General features: G+C 35.8%; 2 protein-coding genes and 1 long non-coding RNA gene across 8 annotated transcripts in view; 2 read left to right on the forward strand and 1 right to left on the reverse strand.

Moving 5' to 3' along the window:
* The window catches only part of Ctbp (C-terminal binding protein), a 23,196-nt gene extending 12,455 nt beyond the window's left edge, over window positions 1-10,741 (forward strand). For 2 of the 6 annotated variants that reach the window (XM_076306301.1, XM_076306299.1), the window contains 7 exons: window positions 3,480-3,923; window positions 4,034-4,321; window positions 4,409-4,597; window positions 4,695-4,784; window positions 4,946-5,102; window positions 5,905-6,082; window positions 6,417-10,741. In XM_076306301.1, coding sequence (XP_076162416.1) covers window positions 3,726-3,923; window positions 4,034-4,321; window positions 4,409-4,597; window positions 4,695-4,784; window positions 4,946-5,102; window positions 5,905-6,082; window positions 6,417-6,750 — 1,434 coding nt within the window. In that variant the 5' untranslated portion in view covers window positions 3,480-3,725 and the 3' untranslated portion in view covers window positions 6,751-10,741. The other 4 variants (XM_076306300.1, XM_076306302.1, XM_076306303.1 and 1 more) reach the window with 4 other exon arrangements.
* Window positions 10,331-21,575, reverse strand: LOC143144178 (uncharacterized). The gene is made up of 7 exons (XM_076306306.1): window positions 20,815-21,575; window positions 18,758-18,943; window positions 17,015-17,345; window positions 15,231-15,503; window positions 13,299-13,634; window positions 11,575-11,742; window positions 10,331-11,148 (listed from the first exon to the last, which is right to left on the reverse strand). The coding sequence occupies exons 2-7, from the start codon at window positions 18,819-18,821 to the stop codon at window positions 10,983-10,985; spliced, it is 1,338 nt and encodes a 445-aa protein (XP_076162421.1). The 5' UTR covers window positions 18,822-18,943; window positions 20,815-21,575; the 3' UTR covers window positions 10,331-10,982.
* Window positions 15,303-21,814, forward strand: LOC143144180 (uncharacterized). Its single transcript, XR_012991357.1, has 5 exons — window positions 15,303-15,960; window positions 16,615-16,661; window positions 16,946-17,315; window positions 18,738-18,964; window positions 21,297-21,814. It is a non-coding gene; the product is annotated as an uncharacterized LOC143144180 (long non-coding RNA).
* The last annotated feature ends 856 nt before the right edge of the window (window positions 21,815-22,670 follow it).

Below are 22,670 nucleotides of genomic sequence, written 5' to 3' on the forward strand. Positions count from 1 at the left end.
TTCCATTCGAACGAGTCGTCGCTCTTTTTCGTCCCATTACTTTGCAGTGTGGACTGAATGTTTTATTGTATGGTTTTAGTCTGCGTTTAATTGTTACATAATCACGAGAATTGAATCTAATAGGTACTTGGAGAAGTTTTTGCAGCATCTTTTGAAAAAGACGTTTGGTATTTTGATCGTAGGTAATCCATCGGGAATTTGAACGTAAACAATTATTCGTGGTATGTTATTTGTATGTATAATAATAATAATAATAATAATAACGACGTGAAAGTTGTTTATTTATAGTTTTACATTTTGAAATTACTTAAAGAGGCTTGCATATTGTTATGAGTATTATTACAGGTGGTTGCCGTAGTTTCAAATTTATAGTCTATGATTAAAAAAAAAAATGATTAATGCACACCGTTAAAGTGACGAAGTTAAATTTTTAAATTAGTTTGTCCCTTAAAATAATTTTGTTTTTTGCAATAAAACAAAAACTGAAAACAAGCAACAAAACAAAGAAATAGAACTTTTAACGTTTCTTCGGTCAATCATATAGCAAGGAAACTATTACAGTTTTCTTGAATGTTTCCATCGAGAAAGTTTTGCAAGTGCATTATTAACGAACCGTCAACTTAATTTGGGAGGCCTTTCTCGAGTTTGAATTCCCCTATCGCTTACTACAAAAAACTTACCGCGATTATTATCGCAACGAAGTCGTTTGAATTTCACGTGTCACTAACAAAAACCTAGTCACCTCTGCGCGGCAAGTTTTGAAACAAACTTTACTTTATCGTGGCTCGATTGTAGGAAGGGAGAGAGCCGGCAGGACGAGCTTCCCTCCCACCAACGGTTCTCCGCCAAGTAAAGTTGCTCCCAGGTTAGACAATAATTGGATAACTTCGCCCTCATAGCTCCCCATCCTACCAGCAGCTTCACCGCCCCACCCTCGCTATGCCGCCCGACCCCCTCTATCTACTATCTTTCGTCGTTGTATCTGTAACTCGAAAAACTCTGTTGCACACCGAGATTAAGCTAAAGGGTTGAATTCGACCGCTTAGCCGAAACGTTCGTTTTAAAAGCTCAATGAATTTTTAACTTGCTTGAAAACGTCTTGATAACTTTTGATGAGCCCTTTAATGGTTTGGAAAACAGTACTATTAGCCTCGTAATTCGTAAATGTTGATAGATTGCACTCGGTATAGTGTCTGGTATTTGTTCTAGTCTTGGGTCTTTTAAGTTTCTCGTTTTAGAGTCTAGTGTGCTGTGATTAGCACGAAGCCAAAATAAATTTGTTGCCACAAGGTTGGAGTACATACATAGGATACACGACACAACAGACTTCTTTTATTTGAAAGGCTGTGAAAGCGAAGACAGATTTAATGCATTTAATTTAGACCAAGGATCTGAAATTCTTGCACATTCAAATTATAAATACTGTAATGATAAGTATGTTCCTGTTGCAACTAGTTAACCACGCACAGCCGTATAGTAAATATAGTGTTACGAGTTTCTTTCTGAGCGTACTTCCTCGACACATTGCTCTCCCTACTACTAACCGTGTATTACATATGATATACGCTGCCAGCTGTCGAACAAGGGCTTAATCTCGCCTCCTTGCGAGGCAAGGCCTCTCCTCCTTTTGATGATATGAGCTTGCATTTTCGCTGAGTTGGCACAACATGTGCCCAAGTCAAAGTGCTTGGGTTTGCACTCTGCGTTAGTATCGCATCCTCGCTTTCGCTGAGGCTAGCAGCGATCTCATTTTGTAGCCTTCTCTGCGGGTTGTGTTTCCGATTACTTGTGTGTATTGACCTGCAGATCATACATTTTTCTCTCCTCATCTTTCTCGTCACGGCCGTGCGTGAACGAATCTTAATGTGTATCATTTATCTCATATTAAACCAATCACATGGAATGTTCCCGGTTCGGTGGGCCAGACTAACTGCACCCGCTGACGAAATCTCTGAAAGCATTCGTAACAACCAGATTTCGAACTGCATCGCACGTGTAGTTAAATAATAGAGGATCTTTAAATCTCTTAAACAATCTAAAACTGAAACTTATTGGGTTTCGGTTAGTTAAATTTTAAATGTAATCGATCTGACAGGAAATTTTCGTTCTTTGTGTGTGATATATTCGACCTAAATTTGCTCGTTCAGAGTGGCAGAATTTTCTTTTTATGGGACAGAATGTCTTCTGGGTTGTTTTCAATTGATGATTGTTTTGTGCCACCGCGTAGAAAATATTACAATTTAGGTTATTTCGATCGTAAAACACATCGTATTGAAGTACTTGTTACAAGTTTGATTTATTTTTGATGATCTTGGTTAAGTATTGCGTGGTGACGGCGTCTGACGAGGGCGCCACGTGTCAGTTTCTCTACTTTCTTATGGAATTCGCTGGTTCAGCATTTTTCCGTTCCGCCATAGGTATAAAAGCACCGGGCACTAAATCGACTCCGATCCAGCATATTTTTCTGTTTTCGTATAGTTGCTTGCGTAGTAAACATTTTAGCATAAACAAAAACTCTGGAAACGCGTATTTATGGGTTATTGAACAGTTAATCGAACTATTAAGCGTGCAGACGCACTATGATTGGTTTACAATTCCTGCCGAAAATGGGCTGAAAATGTCGACCCACTAACCAACGCCAGGCTCTCTATTAACAGTTCCGAAAACATTTGCCCCAGCTAGTAATTCTGTACTCAATGTTCGGTGTGTTCTGTGCGATTCTTTTTTCCTCTGTTTAGGATTGAAGTGTAGGAAGTTCGTATGTATTTTTGTTTGAGAAAACACGAACATCCTGTTCTTGGGTTTTCTTACATTTTCCGAACGTTTCTTTCACTGTGCTGAACACAACGCAGTGCGCAGGTTAAGCCGGCGCGTTTCAAGGTAACCTAAAACGTTCGGTTTTGTACACGCTGTTAAGTGTTTCCCTTTTCGCAATGCAATGTAACGTATAATTTTCTCATTTAATTGAATATCGTTCTTTTATAGATGTCGGTAAATTCTCGAGCATACGATATCGCGTTCGCGTGTGAAATATTTGTATTTATGCGTATCGCATGGATTTCTCTTCCATGAAGAAATTCATGAAGGCGTTGAAATGTATGTTTATTATCTGAAGTCTGTATTTTATGCGTATTGCATTTTTTCTTTTGTACAGTTTTAGCGATCATAAGAAAAATGTGCATAAACTTTTTACGGAATTCTCTTTAAATATTTTGTTTTTATTTGTGTTTCAGTTATTTGCCAAACGTTAACAAATATGACGCGTTTAAGTTAGTTCTGTTTACATCAGTTGCAAAATATGTTTTATTGATTGCTGCAACAAGTTTGTTTATAGATATTGATACTGTAAAATAAAATACATATAAAAAACATTTATGATTAAGTTGCAATGATTTTAAAAAGTTATCATTATTTTATAAATATAAATAAGAAAAATCTTAATTATTTATTTTAAAAATACTATTACTTTCCATTTTCAGGAGACGGTGTTTAACAAGTCGTGATGCGTTGGAGGTTCGGCGGTCCTTGTCCAAAAACCGACCAGAAATCAGTGTTACAAAAGCAATTTGTGTGACAAAGCATAAAAGTGCAAAATCATACTTCAAGACATACGAAGAGGTTTCCTTACCAGTGGACGATAGGACTTCTTTGAAAGAAAGCAAATATTTTTAGTGACATTGAGAGTACAAGTGAAAAATATAAAAATTGGGGGGGCTGTTTGACCGATGGACAAACGGAAGATGATGCCCAAACGCCCTCGAATGGAGAACCTGAGGGGTCCTATTGCAAATGGACCCATTCAGACACGACCGTTAGTGGCTTTGTTAGATGGCCGAGACTGCTCTATTGAAATGCCTATCCTCAAAGATGTTGCAACTGTGGCCTTCTGTGATGCACAGTCTACATCTGAAATTCATGAAAAGGTAAATCACTTAAGTTTCAATTTCTAGTATTAAAGTTCATTTTAAGTAGGTGCAAGGATAAATTTTCTTTGTAAAATCTGGTTAAAAAAGATACTGTTTTGTTTTTATAGGTACTAAATGAAGCAGTAGGCGCGTTAATGTGGCACACCATAATTTTGACGAAAGAAGATCTTGAAAAATTCAAAACTTTACGGATCATTGTAAGAATTGGATCTGGAGTAGATAACATAGATGTCAAAGCAGCAGGAGAACTTGGCATCGCTGTGTGCAATGTGCCTGGCTATGGCGTTGAAGAAGTAGCTGACACCACCCTTTGCCTCATTTTAAATTTATATCGGCGTACGTATTGGTTGGCAAATATGGTACGTGAAGGGAAAAAATTCACAGGCCCAGAACAGGTAAGAATTTCAAGGTAGATATAATTTTTAGATCTTTGTTTATTTTATTTCAACTCTATCTAAATAAATTTAATGTTTGTGTATCAGGTCAGGGAAGCTGCAACAGGATGTGCAAGGATACGGGGCGACACACTTGGAATAGTTGGGTTAGGTAGGATTGGTTCTGCAGTAGCACTGCGTGCTAAAGCATTTGGCTTCACTGTCATCTTTTATGATCCCTATCTACCGGATGGAATTGAAAAGTCTCTTGGTCTTAACAGGGTCTATACGTTACAGGTTCGATATTAATTGTGTATTTTGTCAAAGTAATAAAGAAATAAGTTCCATTATTATATATGCACATACATAATACGTTGATTGTGATTTTTTGCAGGATTTACTATTCCAGTCAGACTGTGTATCCTTGCATTGTACCTTGAACGAGCACAACCATCATCTAATTAACGAATTCACTATCAAACAGGTATTAAAAAACGAATATAAAAAGTTTTCTTATAATTTACAGGTTTATAGTTTTTTTATTTTCAGACTCTATTTCATATTCAAATTTTTTTTTTTTTAGAGAAATTTAATTAAAATGATGTAGATTTCTATGTTTCGTTCACACTACAATTTATATTGCAGATGAGACCTGGCGCCTTTTTAGTCAATACAGCAAGAGGCGGCCTGGTAGACGATGACGCATTAGCAGCAGCGCTGAAACAAGGCAGAATTCGCGCAGCAGCACTTGATGTACATGAAAATGAGCCATACAACGTCTTTCAGGGTCAGTCCTCGCAGTGTGAGTTTTATCTGTCCATACCTAACCCCCCCATATTAACTAATATTTCCCTTCATCATCCTGGTCCTTCATCATTGTTGGGTAATATATTAGGTACACAAATCAGAGGTACTATGGCATGGCTTTTAGACAAATGAATAAAAGGGTCGTCTTAAAATATTAAAGATTTATACAAAACACATAAAGACATTTTTATTATTATTGAGAAAATTAAGATACTAATATGTCAGTTAAAAACAAATTGCTCTGTATGTACATTATTGCAGAATAATATAATGAAATGATTTGAGATGCATATGATAAAATCAAACTTAAATTTTTGCAATGCGATTATAATGTCTCGTTGATTACTTACTATTAAATTGATTAATCTAACTACTTTTTGAATTTTTTAGAATTTTGTTGTCAATTGATAAGATATCAAGAAGTATAAAAATTTATTCAAGTGTCATAGTAGAAAATTACTATACGTCTTCCTTTAATGAATGAGTAGCGTTGTGTACATTTATGGTTCATACATACAACATTGAATTGCGATTGTCGTTTTTCAAAACGCTTTCATACTTCAATGCGTGAAGTTGACGACCACATTTCCTTTATGATTCATTAACAAAGTATCTTATTCAATATTAATGAGCTTGTTAATGAATCATTCGTATTACTGTGCAAATATCATTGCATATAGACACGCCTGCTTTTGCTAAAGTCGAATTTGCTTAATATGAACAGCATACGGGAAAATCGATTCAGTTCATTAATATTAAAATGATAGTAATCGAACGGATGCCTGTTTGTACTATAGGTCCTTTGAAAGATGCACCCAATCTGTTGTGTACACCACATGCAGCATTCTACAGCGATGCAAGTTGTACCGAACTTCGTGAGATGGCAGCCAGTGAGATACGAAGAGCTATCGTCGGTCGCATACCTGATTGCTTGCGAAACTGTGTGAACAAGGAATACTTCCTTTCCTCAACCGGGTAAGCACCGTTCACATTAATAAAAAAAACTATTATTCAGCTTATTTAAAAAAATAACAATAATAATTTAAAAAAAAAAAATAAAAATAAAAAAAAAGCGTAGGGTATACTTCAGTATCGTTGCATTTGTTTCTCTTACACCGGGGAAAAAGATATCGTAATTTTTACAGAAACAGATTTTCAAGCAGATGTTAACTCGTATTACATGGAAAGAGAATCGAGTGTGTAAAGTAACGTGGTTAGAAGCGTTCGAACCTTTGGATTTCCTAAGATCGATTGGGCACTTTGTAAAAGGCATTTATCGAAGTGGCCAATTTCTTTTCGCTTTCTCCAGCAGCTACCCTGAGGGGATCAACGGCGGATACTATTCCGGGGGGCTGCCCGTTCAGCAGGCGCATTCAACGACTCCTCACGATTCTGCACCCCCACCTCCTGGTGGGCATTCCGTCGTCGGCGGCGGTGGTGGTGGGGGTGGTGGCGGACCGAACTCCTCTGCAGGCGGTGCAGGCGCCGGGGGTCCGACAGGCCCTACGGGTCCAACGGTAGGCGGCGGTGGGGCTGGAGGCCCTGCTTCAGCTCCTCCTACTGCTGGATTAACCGGTATACCACACAGCATAGTGAGCGAGCCTGACCCCCGGCCAAGCCCACCTGCACCGAGCCCTCGTTGACCTTGAACCCCCGACGTCCACTCCAGCACCACCCTCCGATCTAATTTCCCTTAGCCATTCACACACGACCTCCGACGACAAATGGCCGATTGACTAACGTGTGTCGTGCACGATGTGCCCCAAAAAATATGTCCGCTGCTTCCGAGGAACTCGAGGGAATCCATCCTTGAGAAAGAGTGAAAGAGAGAACGGGGGGTAGGCGGGAAGAGAGAAAGTAAGGGAGTGAAAAAGTGAGAATGAGAGGGAGAGAAAGAGCGAGGCTGTCTGGTTGCTGCGTGCGTGCAACGTGTACACGTGTTTACGTACGTCAGTGTTGCGTGCATGCCCGTGTGTATGTCGAGCTTGAGTCTGCGTTTGGTGGGCTCCTGGAATAGTGCATTTGATGTAACATTGTGACCAAACCAAATACAGTTGGGCAGTAATGATGACGGCTTATTATAAAATGTCGTGACTATGGAGGAAATAACACACGATGGGTAAGAATTCTCTGTGTCGTAATTTTGTATAAATCACTTCGTATTTAACCGCACGTGACGGACAACGAGAACGGAAAAAACGATATTTCATGTTTCTTCTTTTTTTTTCTCTTCCTATTAAAGTTCAAACTCGAGATCAGTTCTTCCTTCGAATACCTGCAGCATCGAGAAGTACATTGGCTAGTCATAGAGTACAAATTAAACATGGTTGATGTTGAAACATCTGGCACTTAGCTAAAAAAAGCATGTTGAAGCGAATTTTTAGCCTAAATGTGCGTGCAAGTTTTATCGATGCTATGCTTCTTCCTGTCGATAGGTCGTGAGGCGTAAGGAACAACTGTTGTAGAATTTTTAATTTCGAACTCGTATTAGTTTCATTTGTAATCTTGCGGAACAATGATTTTTAATACTCCATATACGTCTGCACTTAATACAAATAAAACAAATCTTTCTTTGCTGAACAGGTATGTTATGTTTTAATTCATGCTCTTTCACTTGCAACATGGAATCAACATGTTTTTAGCAAGTCATGCATTATTTTGCCACACTGTATTTGGATTCGCGCATGCTATTTTAGTTCTTGTTTCTAAAAGAATCATACTTCCGAGAGCATATATAATTTGGTAACACCAATAACATTGACAAACTTTGTTTCTTTCGTGGACGTTGTAACTCTCAATGTTGGTATATTATATTAAAACAGAAATGTAGCTGCTCACAAATACATTTTTATGTTTCACTTGAGATCATGAAAATGCTGCGTACATGATAAAACCGTGATAAAAAAATGTCAGTAATATATCTTATCTGTGGTAAAGTGGACAAAGGTAACAAAAATTGTGAAAAAATGTATGTAACCGTTGGGGCATTCTCGAACGTGGTATTCACTATGTCGTTGGTAGTACCGAGTAGAACTTTGTAAAAATTGAATGCCTTTATCGTATTTTTAAATGTCGATATCAATGCAGTAGACGTATTTCAATTGCCTTACATATTCGTGTATAATTAAAGTAAGGTTTGTTTGTCTTCAGATACCAGTTGATCAATGAAATGTACTAACAAACTTCGAAGGAGACAGTGTTCATGAAAAGGAAGGAAAAGTTCCCGGTAAACGTAATTTTAGAAATCTTGATTATTAAAAATTGTTCTAAGTTTTCATGTACTTTGCAATGGATTTCAGGTAAATATGGACAACCGATGTTTAAGTTACAGAAATATAATCTTTTGCATTAGATGCTATTTTTTTTATATGTACTAAGAGTGATAGTAGATGAAAGATATATTTCTGAATGGGGCAACTTATATAGATATTTGTTTACCAAGACTGTTTTCCTCCTTTTTACGAATACTATACACCTTTAAAAATTTATTGGTATCGATTGAATCTTAATGCGCGAGTGTATAGTAAAATAAGTTGCTTTAATAATCTGAGGAATATGTTATTTTTTATTTTGTGGCATCTATTTTTGTACTTCTTTCGAATTACATTCATGAATGCCTTAACGTTTTGTAAACAAATGCAGCATCTTCATCTGAAGTTTAAATTCGTATTGTAATAGGTAACATAATGTAATAGGTATTCTTGTGTTTCCGACGAAAAAAATCCACTTATTGTTTCAATGAAAAAATATACCTATCGGTTAGCAGTCTTTAAGCGAGTGAGATTGTGAACGGAAGAAAGAGAAAGAAAGTAAGAGTACACGAGCGAAAGGTAGAACGAACAGAAACAAGTTTTATTAATTGATAATTATAATATGATTAATTATTGTATTAAGTAAAGTAATGCGATGTTACGAACACTTGAATATATTATCGAAAGATAAATCATTAAAAAAGAAAAGAAAATGGAAAATTTTTTGAGAAAAATTATTAAAAGCGATGATAATAAGTAAATAAAAAAAAAAAAGAAGAGTACGAAAGATCTATTTTAGAGACACACATATCTATTCGGTTCTTTTTTATATGATTTCAATATAACTACAGGTTACCGGAATGGCGATGGTCATTGATTTTTATTATATAATTCCAAAATTGATAAGAGCGGTCGTGAAGCGTTGAACTGAACACATTGTGTATCCGTATTTTCGCAGGAACACAAATTGCGAGAAGTGATATGTATAGACAATTAATTTTCTACTCTCAGTGGTCGATATGCCAGATAAAAAAAATGTTTCGTTGTTATTTAAAATTGTTCGGATGAGAAAAAAAATAGACTGAATCGTTTGGTATTCATCGATGCCTCTGGGATGCACCTTACACGAGCTTTTTGCTTTGAAGCTTTTAAGCGAATGAAAAACCATTCCAACTGATGTAGAGATCAGATTACCAAGCAACACTTGATCGATAATACGAGGCGATGTAGGAGTGAGCGAGAGAGCGATCGAGAGAGCGAGCGAGCGAGAGAGAGAGCAAGAAAGAACGAGCGAGCGAGAGAGAGAGAGAAAGAGAGAAACGAAAAAACGTAAAGCATCACAGACACATACAGCGTGACAGAGATGACATTATACATTTTTAAATAGAATACGCTACGTACACAAATACTAGAGGTACGTCTGTCGTGTGACGAGATGGTCCAGGAAGCTGCATGCTTATTTAGAGGACTCTATAGAGGTGAGGACCAGCTCGTCTTTGCACAGTCGTACCAGTACATAACGTAGAAACATTATACATACTTTTTTTTTCAAGAATATTATTACTTATAAATACATCATTATATATAAAGAGAGAACGAGAGCGAGCGAGAGAATTTTGACGAGTGAAGAAGAGACGCTACTCTAATGAAGAAGACAGAGTTGTTCTTATATAGTTTTAATTGTGAAAAGAGGCAAATTAATGTGAGGGTTCATGAACCAATATCTACCCACTTAATTACCAACTAGCCAGCAACATGAAGCCTCCTTTTCCTCACCCCCTCTTCCCACAAGAAATAACGTGGGTTCTGATGCTGTGGGATTACAAAAAAAACTCACATATTCATTCATCTGTTTTTAATCAGTTGTTCTCATACGAATATTATATATATTATATATTATATATATATAGAATATAATGTATATTCTATATATATTATATATATATAGAAAGAGAGAGAGAGAGAGAGAGAGAATCGTTTTTTTTTTTATCAAAATGGCGCCAAAACACCTTCATTTTACAAAAAGAAGCAAACTGACAAAGAAAAGCCACATGATGAAAATTGAAGGTGGTAAAAACAGCAACATTAATATTATAATTAATAATAATTATAATAAATACAATATTTGTACAATAATCAACGGTGCTGTGGTGGATGCTGTAGGTCTAAAACTGCGATATCCTGTTCACCTATCCTGACCTGTTTGTAATAATTCGTAGCATATAAACAAACGATCGGGGAGATTTTACAAGTCCACAATCTCTAAAATACAACGGTGTCGACGTTCCGTTATTTATTTCCTTCGATTCGTTGTGACGATCAAGGAGATGAGTATAATGAATTCTTGATAAGTTCCTAATGCCAAATACAGCACATACTGCGATTATTACTTGTCTTATGTATCGTTTTAAAAAAATATCCAAATGTTAAGCCCTTGAATAACAAAAGCGTTCACGTGAACGCTTCGCGAATTCGATTCAGTCAGGTGGCAGAACCCTACGAACATACTGTCGCAATTATTTATTTTACATTCTTTCCGGTAAGCTCGAACCAAGTTGAATCACAGGTATTCGACAACATCGTGGCAGCGCGCAATTGTTGTCGATAATCGATATTGAGCTGTGTCACGTCAAAGAGCCGCCATGGACTCTCATATGCCTGTTGAGATTGCCGCTTTGACTGAACCTCAGCAGACACAGCTTACACTGGTACGGTTTTTCGCCAGAGTGAATGCGAAGATGCTTCGTTAATGTAGAGCTATCCGAGAATGCTTTCTTGCAGAAACGACATCTGGAAATGGAGAGTTGCCAGTTGAAAGGTAAATCGGTTTAAAAAATGCAATATTACGTTTGATATAACTGCGTGCTACAATTATCAAATTTTCGGTAGATTACGAATGTCTGTATTGTGGCTCACTCTATCCTACGAGTACCAGATTAACCTTGTGTTCGTTTGTACTACCGAAAAACATCACATGTATCATTGGTGGTATTCATAGGCGGGGAACATATTAACCTATTCACTTAGAGTTTACATAAATTTAAAAAAAAAGATTAGTAATTTTATCGCGCTACGTAATATAATCGAATATTGGAATTTTCTATTGCTGTTTTAGTTGTGCGAAACAAAATGCAAAAGCTCCTGGTAACGATTATATGTATATATATACATTACGGAAAATAATTCAAATGAAGCACATAACGGTGTAAAACTCACCTGTATGGACGTTCCCCTGAATGTGTTCTCATGTGTGTCGTTACAGAACTGCTCTGCGAAAATCTTCGATCGCACACAGGACATCGAAACGGTTTTTCTCCGGAATGAGTTCTTGCATGGGCAGTTAAATTCGCGGCTTGACTAAATGCCTTCGAACACGCGTGACACCTTAAAGAAATGTATATTTTTAAATGTCTCTCGCAAATTCACAATAGTAAGATGAAAAAAGAAAACAATGTGTTAATGTTATAAGTCGATAAAATTTGAATTTTGCGGTTTCGCGATTGGAAGACTCGTTTCGATATATCGATCTGTCGAGTGTATCGGGCGATTATTCGTTGGCACTATCTAAAGGATAGTACGTTTGAACGAACGCTTTCCTTAAGTACGTAAAATGTTATTTATATTTAGGAAAATAGAAAATACGAGTGACGTGGTACACTGTTATAAACAAATACTGCTTCGTGGAAATGACAACAAGTAACAGGTAAGACGGAACAATTTCTCTGTCTAATTCTGTTCAATGTTCAAATATTGCAATTGTTATGAATACGTATTCGAAAGGAAACAATTATTCGAATTGTTTATAACAATTACGGTAAGTCTTGTTTGAAAGAAACTGAAGCGTAGGTTGAGTTACTAATTTTAAACGAACGAACGTGTCAATTATACATATTTAGTCAAAATTAATTTGAATTAGAAGTTCAAAGTATTGAACTTAACCTACACTAATGTGAAAAATAGTACATTTGTGAGCGATAACCGATTGAAAGAAATATTTCTCGTAAGTATCAACGATGATATTGATTATAATCAATTTTTAATTGATACTTACGAATAAGTATGTATCAAATTTTAGTCCAGACGACAAATTTCAAATGTTAACCATAGCAAATCCGTTCAATTTACAAGCAGCAATATTTTCGATTGCAATAATATTTATAACTATGCTGGCCCGCACGTTGAGATTCATCGAATAAAATACGTTGGTACAGATTGCTCCGGATGACAACCGTTTTTAATTTATAAAATAAAAACATACTTTTGCAGGAGGTGGTCAATTATTTTTGAAGACGATTGAAAAGTATAATTATAAAAAATTTCGATATTACTTCACACTTTAGAAATACAACAACAAAGTTAAGATTTTCGTCTAAAAATGAAGGGTTCTCATTCTTCACAATTGCACGAAATGTTTGTATTCAGTAGACTACTAAATTCCGGATTTACATTATTGTGCACACCGCCGTGTTCAATATATCCGAAATTACACATAACACGTTTTTCACCTATAAACAACCGCTTAACTAAATGTTTGATCAGGTGAGAGAAAAGTTCTTTCTATCAGAACGAGAAGCAAAGGTTTCCCAAGTCGAATCACTTTTAATCCCGAGTACAATTTTCTCTAAAGAGGTGCTCAACTTACACGCGCGAACGAGACACCGAGTTTTCTGTATCGAATAAGATCTATATTTTGTAACTCAGGGAGATTTGAGTCTCGACTCGAGTTTTTATATCGATGCTTCGTTATTTACTTCTTTTCAGAGCGTGTAAATAATTTGTAAGCGTCGTAAATACGCAAACAACCTCGGTTATCGAATTCCATATATTACTACGCGACAAATAAAAAATATCTTTCCCGTTTCAATTTTCACTCGACTAAGATCAGAACTTGTATCGATCGAACATTTCTGAGCGATAATTGGATTACACCCGTCACTAACCTAAACGGTTTCTCCCCAGAGTGGGTTCTGAGATGCGTCTTCAAGGTGCTAGGTCGCGCATACGATTTGCCGCAGATTCTGCAGAGGTTAGGTCTGCCATTGTCGTCGGACGTAACTGGGTTTCCAGTGGCGCCTATGCACAGCGCATGCTCGCTCGACAATTGCAACCTGGAATGGCCGTGTGTAGGGGGATGAGAATGCGGATGGGTGCTGGTGCCGATCAGGCTATTGGCCGGGGGTTGATTCACCCTCGTCTGTTGCTCCACGGGATTATACTGCTGGGCGGGACTTAACAGAGGTTCCACGCCCCATGCCGACGAATAGCTCTGCTCGTATCTACGCACACACACGCAAACTTGTGAATAACTCTGCTCTTACACCCCTTCGAGAGCGCGCTTCTTTGGGCAGGCAAAATGGCGAGGAGTTGTCTTGCTTTTTCAAGAGACTGCAAATTGGTCTGTAATTTATAGATTGTTTCAAATAATTCGTGTACCGCGAACGTTTATATCGTGCAATAAATTATCGACGATTATGATGACAATGGTGCGAGTATACCGGTTAAAATTAATAGAGCAGTAGTTGTCAACCAATCGCTCGCCGCAACGAATTATATCTTCATATAATATCAAAGTACGGTTATTTTATTTCGAAAATTTATTTTTTTTTATATTTGTTATTTATCATTTATCAATATAGTAGTATAGTATACGATGTTTTTGCCATTCAACAAATAATTGGTGCCGGTGACGCGAATTGTAGAAGCTATTAATTGGTTTTTATAGTAGATTTGGATGTAAATTTGAAGTATTGATGAGTGCAAACTATTTAGATACTTGTATTATCCGATATATTATGTAATTTAATATTTCAAAAAAGAATCTTCTATAAAAGTGGTTGAACCCTTGTTAGAAATCGTCATCAGTAACTGGTAAGAAAATATTAATATGATACTCATTTAATAATTAAAAGTTTATAAAAGTATTGTAAAGAATGTTTACCCCAATTGTAATTAGTTTAAGCAACGGTTAACCCATTTCTAATTAATTTGTGCAACAGTTACCCCGTTTATAATTATCATCTTTAACGAACTACAGTTCATTTGATTACATTTTCTAGAGTCACGGTTGTCGTATAACATATGATTTAAACGAAGGAAAAATATATTATTCCGAATCGATGTAATTAAAAAGAAATTCATCTCTCTTTATTTTCCCAATATAATCACAGAACATAGTATTGGCTCACGTTGTATTTCGTATGGCTTCCAATAAAGTCTCGACTTCTTGCAAACAGTTTCGCTGTATAGAAACGATTCGGAAAATAATAGTGTCGTCTACATTTCCTTGCAATCAATATTAAACACGTTTAAATTCATATTTGTTTACCAGAAAAATTCTACGTATGATTTTCGATATTCCAAAGCATATAAAATTTAAACGAATTTAATAATAATTAAATTATCTACTTTAAGTTGCACTTTTCATTACTAAAAGCGATATTTTTAAGGTATTATGCACAACAAACCAGGGAATAGAATCATTAGTAAAAGTCAGTGACAAATAAATTGAGGAAATCTTTGAGTTGTCAGAACTCGAGTTGAAGCAAAAGTAGAATTCTTCCTTGTTGGGAGAACTACTATTTTGAAAATATATCCACTAGCTTGAGCAAAATATTACAAAATATTAATAAATACAAATTCATTGAAAAATGTTTACATTCAATGAAATGTAAATTTCAAACAGTCTACGGAACCTGGTAACCGTACACTCTAATTGTAAAAAGACTATTCTTCTTTTGAAAATAGTATGTTCGTAACGAAATATTTAGACATTCCTACAACGATCCAATTATCATCTAACTATTCACAAAAGTTGCGTAACAGTACTTAAGAAATTATCGGTAAGTCACCAAGTACTCATGAATTGTACTCACCCAGAGTGCATGTTCATGTTCATCGTCATATTCATGGAAACGTTCACCGACATGGCTGGAGTAGTCGTATAATGCGTCGGAGGTACGGGTGGACCGAGATTCTGCGTGTAATCCTGCGAATAATGATGACTTGATCCTCCAGTGGTATAATATCCACCGGTAGGACTTCCGGGATGGACCACAGCATGTTTCAGGGACAACAAAACGTCTGCGACGCCTTCTCCATTGACGTTGCCCGGTCTCGGAGCACATTCTCCTCTCGTGCAACCCCAACTGCAAGTAATGATATTTGCAAAATTTTCAAACAAGTCGAGCACGTTGAGACTAAAGTAGGTTTAAAAGTCTTGACAGTTTTGAAAAACAATTGAACTTTTAACAACCCTGTTACTGCTTATTGCTATTATTATAACACTGACGAATTTACTCGTGATTTCTTAAGTTTCGTCCTTCGACTCGATATGTATCGTAATTATTTGAATTCCATCGTGATACTTGAAAATTACAAGGTAGGTTGAACACAACGTTTTTGTTATTTTATCTGTGAAACGTTATTCCTGAATTACATCAATATTAACTGGATTCTTTTTTTTTTGGTAAAATAGAATGTGGCATACTTTGACACGTCCCGAAGTAAGTGAAGTAAACATTCATTTGGAGGACGTTATGAAGATAAATTGTTAAAGAATTCTGGAACATTTAGAAAAATTCTTCTTTTCTATCATGAAATCAGGTACTATCTGCATATCATTTATAATATTAATCTAAATTCATATTCTTTAATAATATAGTATTATGTAAATATATTATAACTTACATGGAGGAATATTCCAAATCTACTAAAGGTAACAAAACCCATAATACGTAGTATATCAACACATTCAATCACTCTTACGTGACTTGTGAAATGTCTATACTGTATTATATTATTTTATCCCTAAATTAAATTTTTTTAATTTAGATTTAAATATTTCTTATAAAATTAAGTAACAAGTTTTAATGTATAACTCTATAAAATATCGTAACAGTTTGTTAGGAAAAAAGTGATCGATTTGTACTTTCTGTATGGTCTATTAAGATAAAAATTAACTGATTTGTATTTAATGTATGTTCACTGGTATTTCCGTACAAAAGCTTGCATGTAGAAATATGTAAGCTTATATTTATAGTAGAACTTGCACAGACGACGGTGCAGTGCGACGCGCATTATACTTCGAAGTAGAAAAGTCTGCCATTAATCAGACGTTAGCGTGCTGATGCTTACCATATCGTCAAAATATTCTAAAATTTTTTCTTTACCTTCGGAAGATAATGTAATGTAATTATTAATAGGTAGAATATTTCTAAAATATTTGGCCAACTTTAATTTGCCTGTTCTATTTTTAAGAGAGGAAAATGTTAACGCAACAACATTACCAAACATTCTGAAGCAAGGTTTGTGAATTACATCACTTAAACAAGTTAAATTTTTAGCTTTATTTGCGAATAATTGTAGAGTGGAAATACCAAAATAGCTAAGTACCAAATAATAGTTTTTTAATTATGAAAATAAAATATTTGATTTCTGCTATTATTATAAACAGAGTAGAAACATATTTTACAAGACAGCAATTGCAGATAAGTCTCAATTTATTTAATTTTAATACTTCCACTATGCAATTATTGACCATTTCGATTCAATAGAACGCACTTAAAGTTCAAAAAATTCAAATTTTCAGATTCTTCGAACACGGTGTGTTAAAAATCGACCGAAAAGTAACACGAAGGACACATTTTTCGTAACTCACTTATAAGTTCCTGAACACGGACTGAAGAGACCAGGTGGCAAAGGATCGAGATCCAGAGGTGGCAATGGGAAGCCAGCCATATCGTCGACCCAAAAGCTTGCTCCGAACTCGCTAACCACTTGATTCTGTCCAGAATTCTGGATCTGGTGGTTCTGATCGCCTCCAATATCTTCCGGGGAATTTTGAAGGTCCTGCAGGCGAAGGGTGCCTTGAAGAGCACCTAGAGTCTCCTCGTTTTGATTGTCCGTTAATGTATCCTCGCTAGATAACACCCCGAGGGGTCCAGTGCAGAGGCCGGAAGGTATAGTGGCCTCAATGTTTCCCACAGAACCTGAGAATTGAGAATATGTTAACTGTAACGTCCTTGTAAAATTATTAGAAGGGATTATGATGATAAAAGTTTAGTTCTATTATAAGAATTGAATATAATTTTGATCATTTGTCTTGTGCTTGTGAGATGAATTTAAAATAGAATAATACTTTAGTAGAACAGAACAGAATAGTACTGTAGTAGGATAAAATAGTGCCTGAGAATTGAGAATGTGTTAACTGTAACGTCCTTGTAAAACTATTAGAAGGGATTATGATGATAAAAGTTTAGTTCTATTACAAGAATTGAATATAATTTTGATCATTTGTCTTGTGCTTGTGAGATGGATTTAAAATAGAATAATACTTTAGTAGAACAGAACAGAATAGTACTGTAGTAGAATAAAAAGTGCACAGTTGGTAAGAAATAATGATAGAGTTTTATTGGTTTTGATGGCAAGATATTATCTACCTATGTAAAGTTATTAAAAAAAATAATGGAAGGAAACATTGACGTCAAGAAAAGAAACATAAAATTATAAAAGAGAATACAAAGATTGCAGTAGTAATTTTTACTTCCAATGGACACTTCGTAGTTAGAATTTTGATTTAATAATGGAAAGATTTGCAGAAATTGACGACCTTTAGTAGGAGCGGAAAGTAAAAATAATAATATAAGATATCATTTCACAGTGATGGTTACAACTCAAAAGTATGAAATGTACAGAAATTTCACATCGTTAAGAGAGAAAAGACTAACAGTATAAGCTTTGTTAGTTCGTAGAGCAACCAAAAAAAAAAACAAGAAAGACGTATTTATTCTACTTACGAAAACTTAAGTTTAAACTTTAGAGGATTCTTTTATCTCTCTAGTGCTATCTTGAAAACTTTTGAAAATACAGGAAAGTTTTTTCAATCAATATTTCGTGGGCGTTAATGAAGAAAAACACACACAAACTGACCCTTTTAAGTTTCATCTCTTGAACATGTGTTTCCACAATCGAAGAAAATACATTCCTCCTATTTTCGTGTACTTCATCCGCAAAGTTACATAAAAATCGAACACTTCGCCGATATTCCTTCTAACGCTTAAAAGAGCTGCCTGGAAATCCAGAAACCATGAGAAATTCTTCGTATTCGTAATTGTAACTCAACGATAGAAAGATGTACCAAAAGTCTGTCATTGTAAACAGAGATGAAAATTGGTAACTGTTGAAAGAAACGTTAAAAAATCCACAGGGTCTAATTCAGGGATAGTAGAACGACTAAGAAGCCTTCTGCACATTTTCCAGCTCACGCTCGCACAAGACACAAAAATTCTTCCACGGAGATCAATTTCCGTCTGCTTTTGTATAAATGATTTCACGCATTGTTTTAAATTGACGCAACTATGGGAATTCGAACTGTGTTTCAGCGGTGATCACTGTGGCTCACCTGTGCCGAGGGTGTACGGCGGCTCGGAGGTGTTCACCGCGTGATGATTCTGCAGAAACTCCATCTCTGCGAAATTTCTGGTCGCAGCTTCCCTTAGAAACACCCCCGTTCACCCCGCCTCTCTGCGAAATACGCGGACGGATCTCCTCCTCTCTGTGGAGACGTGGTCCAGCCCCTCCGGTCACCCTGACAACCGTACATTACTCCGTGAGTATGACCGACTTCTTCGTCAATATATTTCGCAATATTTCCGATTCTACGACCGATACCGTTGCAATTCGCGCTACTTTCGACGAACGTTTTTAAACGTGATCTTGTCACCTGGTACATGGTCGAATAACGACTAGAACTACTTATCGATAATTTACTACCTTCCAATTCAAATATTTCGCGCATATAATACGAGTACTGTTTGAATACTCGACTAGTGGAATATTATCTGAACAGAAGTCGAATACTCGACTATTGGAATATTGTTCGACAACTATTCAAATATTGAAATAATGTGATGTGGACTGAGAATCGAGTTATTTAATTCTTACGGAATACTTATACTCTTACGGTTACTAATACACACGTACGCAATATTTTAACGTTAATAATTTTATAACATATAGTACGTATTCTCACATGTATATTATATATACGTTTATACTTATGAAATAATGGAATAATTTTTGTTAATATACTTATGTATTTTACACTGCTCATTTACAATTTGTCTAACACGGTTTAAAAGAAAAAGTTCAGTTAGTGAAATGCTTAAGTTCATCGGTTACTTTTAAACTTTTATTTTCATTTTCGTTTAATATTTTATTTTCATTTAATATTCGAATAATAATATTTAACGTTTATTCGTAGCATTCGAATACATATAAATTATTCGAATAATCTTAGCTATAGTGTACATTTCATCAGTGGGAACAGCTGAAATAACTGAAGTTAAGCTTCGGATACTTTACGGAAATTAAAATTGCAAATTAGTCAAGTTTACAAACATTTTATTATAGCTTTTGATCGTAACTTTTAGATTTACATCGGTACAAATAACTGATCCAAACCTACAATTGTAATAAAAGTATTGAGAAAAAGAAAAAATTTATATTGAAATTGTGTAGCTTGAAAAGATACAGAGTATACTAAAAAATATGTGAACGAATGAATTCTCATTACTTACAAAAATATCTACATTAACAATTATTTAATATCAAATTTTATTATTAAACGAATAAGCATATTTATTTCATACATTACTTGTATATAGTTTTATTTGATTGTATCAACTGTTATTAATACAATGCAATACTTGAACGAATTTTTCGTACACTTACATATTTTTCTAAAAAATGAGAATTTATTTGTTTTTATATTTTTCAATACTCTTTCTAGCCGTTCAAACTATATAGTACGTTTTTCTTTTTTATTAATATTGTAGCAATAATTTTAGGTTAGTATCAATTATTTTTCTCCGAAAGAGATCTAAAATTCATAATCGAAAGTTGTAATAAAATGTTTATAGAGACTAACTGTTTAATATAATGTAATCATAATACAGTTGACTCTGATCTTAAAATTGTACACTTTTTTATATCGACATGTAAATCTGATCCGATCACAGTGTTTATTAACACGGTTTTTATATTTTACGATAAATCAAGAAGACATTTTCCTCCGTAAATTTTAAACAAAAATTGCACGTGTGCTTGAAAATTGTATACTCCCCTAATAAATTGTCATCGAATCGCCAGTGAATGAATTTAGAATCGAGTGAATCGTGAAACGTGGCAAAACTCTTTAACGTTACATTTATTAACTATTAATTACGTGTTCTCCAACACGTCCCTCTATCCTCTAATTGTGTGTGTAACATTATTACTACCGTTCCCATGGAATTAACCGAGAAATCTCTCTGTCAATAGTGTTGTCATGTTCCACGAAGACTTCGAATTCCTTAATAGTAAAATTATAAAAAATCAGCACAACTTTATGAATGACTTTTTTTATGAATGACTGAAAGGAAAATGCACGTGCATGTGGACCGGAGCGTATAGAAGTACCTTTATGGCTTGGAAGACCTGCTCGGTTTCCTCTAAAGGCTTCTGCAGAAAATCTGCCAGATATTTTCATTCATAGTCTGTAAACCATGTGCATCTTCCCACGTGATTGGGATCTTCGTATTCAACGGTTGAAACGATCATTCCGAAATTCCGTACCGCTGCTCCTTTCGTTCCAAAAAATGGCATTCTATTATAACGAACTACACCTCACCATGAGGATCAACGAACAATTCTAAACCGTAACAATTAAACAGTATTCCCGGACAATGTATCTGAGTGCCGACGGTCCATCGAACGTCTTCGTTTTGACCACTGTTCGAACCTACGTCATTACTTTTATCATTATTTATTTACGTTACACTGTAAGTTTAAGACACCATCGCGCACCCTTCAATGATCCCACGCGAGCTTCTTCCTGTTCTTGTACAGATTCTTTATCTTTTTCTCGGACATTTCTCTAGTCTTCTTCTCTACCCCGACAGTGTACGGACACCCCTCGGTCGCATTTCGTTTCTTCATTTTACATCTTGGAGTTTGATTTGGAAACGTTGGGAAGACACAACTTCACCATAGATCCCTGGACACTGTTTCTTCTAGACACAACACTCGTGGAACGAAGAAAATCGAAATCACAGTAACGGAACGTATAGGACTACACTCGAATTTCGTCGGTGAATTAATTAGATGCAACGTTGTTGATACTGTTCCTTGAGCAGACTGAACTCTCCACGGAGAGTGACGATCCTCAGGCAACAAGAAGTCCTCGAGAGACACTACCGCGTGCTGCTGCCATGCTTGCAAGATGCCCTGTCAATGTGTCTTGGCTAACTAGAGATCTACCACCTACTATCACCCACTCTCACCCACTCTCACCCCTTACTCACTACGTGCCATCCGAACCCCACTCCACCATGGGCCGGCCTCTTCTTCGTTCTCTTTTTTCCTCTCCCTCGGCTGCCTTCGCTCCACGTGCGTGTCATCCTCGTCTTCCACGTGCGTACCCCTACCCCAAAGTAACCTTCTGCCCATGCTTTTGCGACAAGGTGTTTGCCAAGGAAATTCGCAAAACGTTAAACTTTTTTTACGTATAATAATTCCAGGCGTACGTATATATTTAATCGCGCAGTTTAATAACAAATTTTAAAATAATTAGTTGAGTACCGGATACAGGAATTTAAATAGGATTGCCTAACCTCTTTCCGAGCTTCGGTATTCCATTTATTGAATTATTTCTATGAAATAAGTATCTATTCGATTTGAAGATTCGTAATCGTTTCAACCGTATCGTACAAGTTAAAGAATTTGGTTTATGCATTTTCAGAAACAATTAATTAAATACTCGTACGTGTAGGAATTCGACTGGGATTATCAAAGATTTTTCGAATTTTCTCCGTTCATCGAATTATTTCTATAAACTGAGTCTCTATTAACCGAAACAATTCGTAAAGTTTGTAACATTTCAGAATGTAATTTTTCAGAAATAATTAATGAAACACCTCCCCCCACACATAGTAATCTATCTTGTTGCCAATCGTCTTCCTGGTGTACCTGTAACATATTTCTATCAACAAGAAGTGCTTCTTTACTCTTAAGAGTCTTGTTTTCTTGAAAATTGAAAGAATCGTTAATTATCGGGTAGTTAAAAATATACGGGATAAATGTTTCTCAAACTATACCCTAACATTCGATCCACTTGAAACTTTAAAAACGCCTCAGAAAACAATTCCTCCGTCCACACGATCCCTGTTGAACCCTGTCGAACGATTCTCCACGAGTCAAATATTATCCATCGTTATCGAAGAAGATCAAAACTTAACAAAGCCGAACTTTAAGAAGACAATCTATCTTTAAACGAA

The sequence above is a fragment of the Ptiloglossa arizonensis genome, chromosome 3 (genome assembly GCF_051014685.1).
Source record: "Ptiloglossa arizonensis isolate GNS036 chromosome 3, iyPtiAriz1_principal, whole genome shotgun sequence".
Taxonomy (NCBI): domain Eukaryota; kingdom Metazoa; phylum Arthropoda; class Insecta; order Hymenoptera; family Colletidae; genus Ptiloglossa; species Ptiloglossa arizonensis.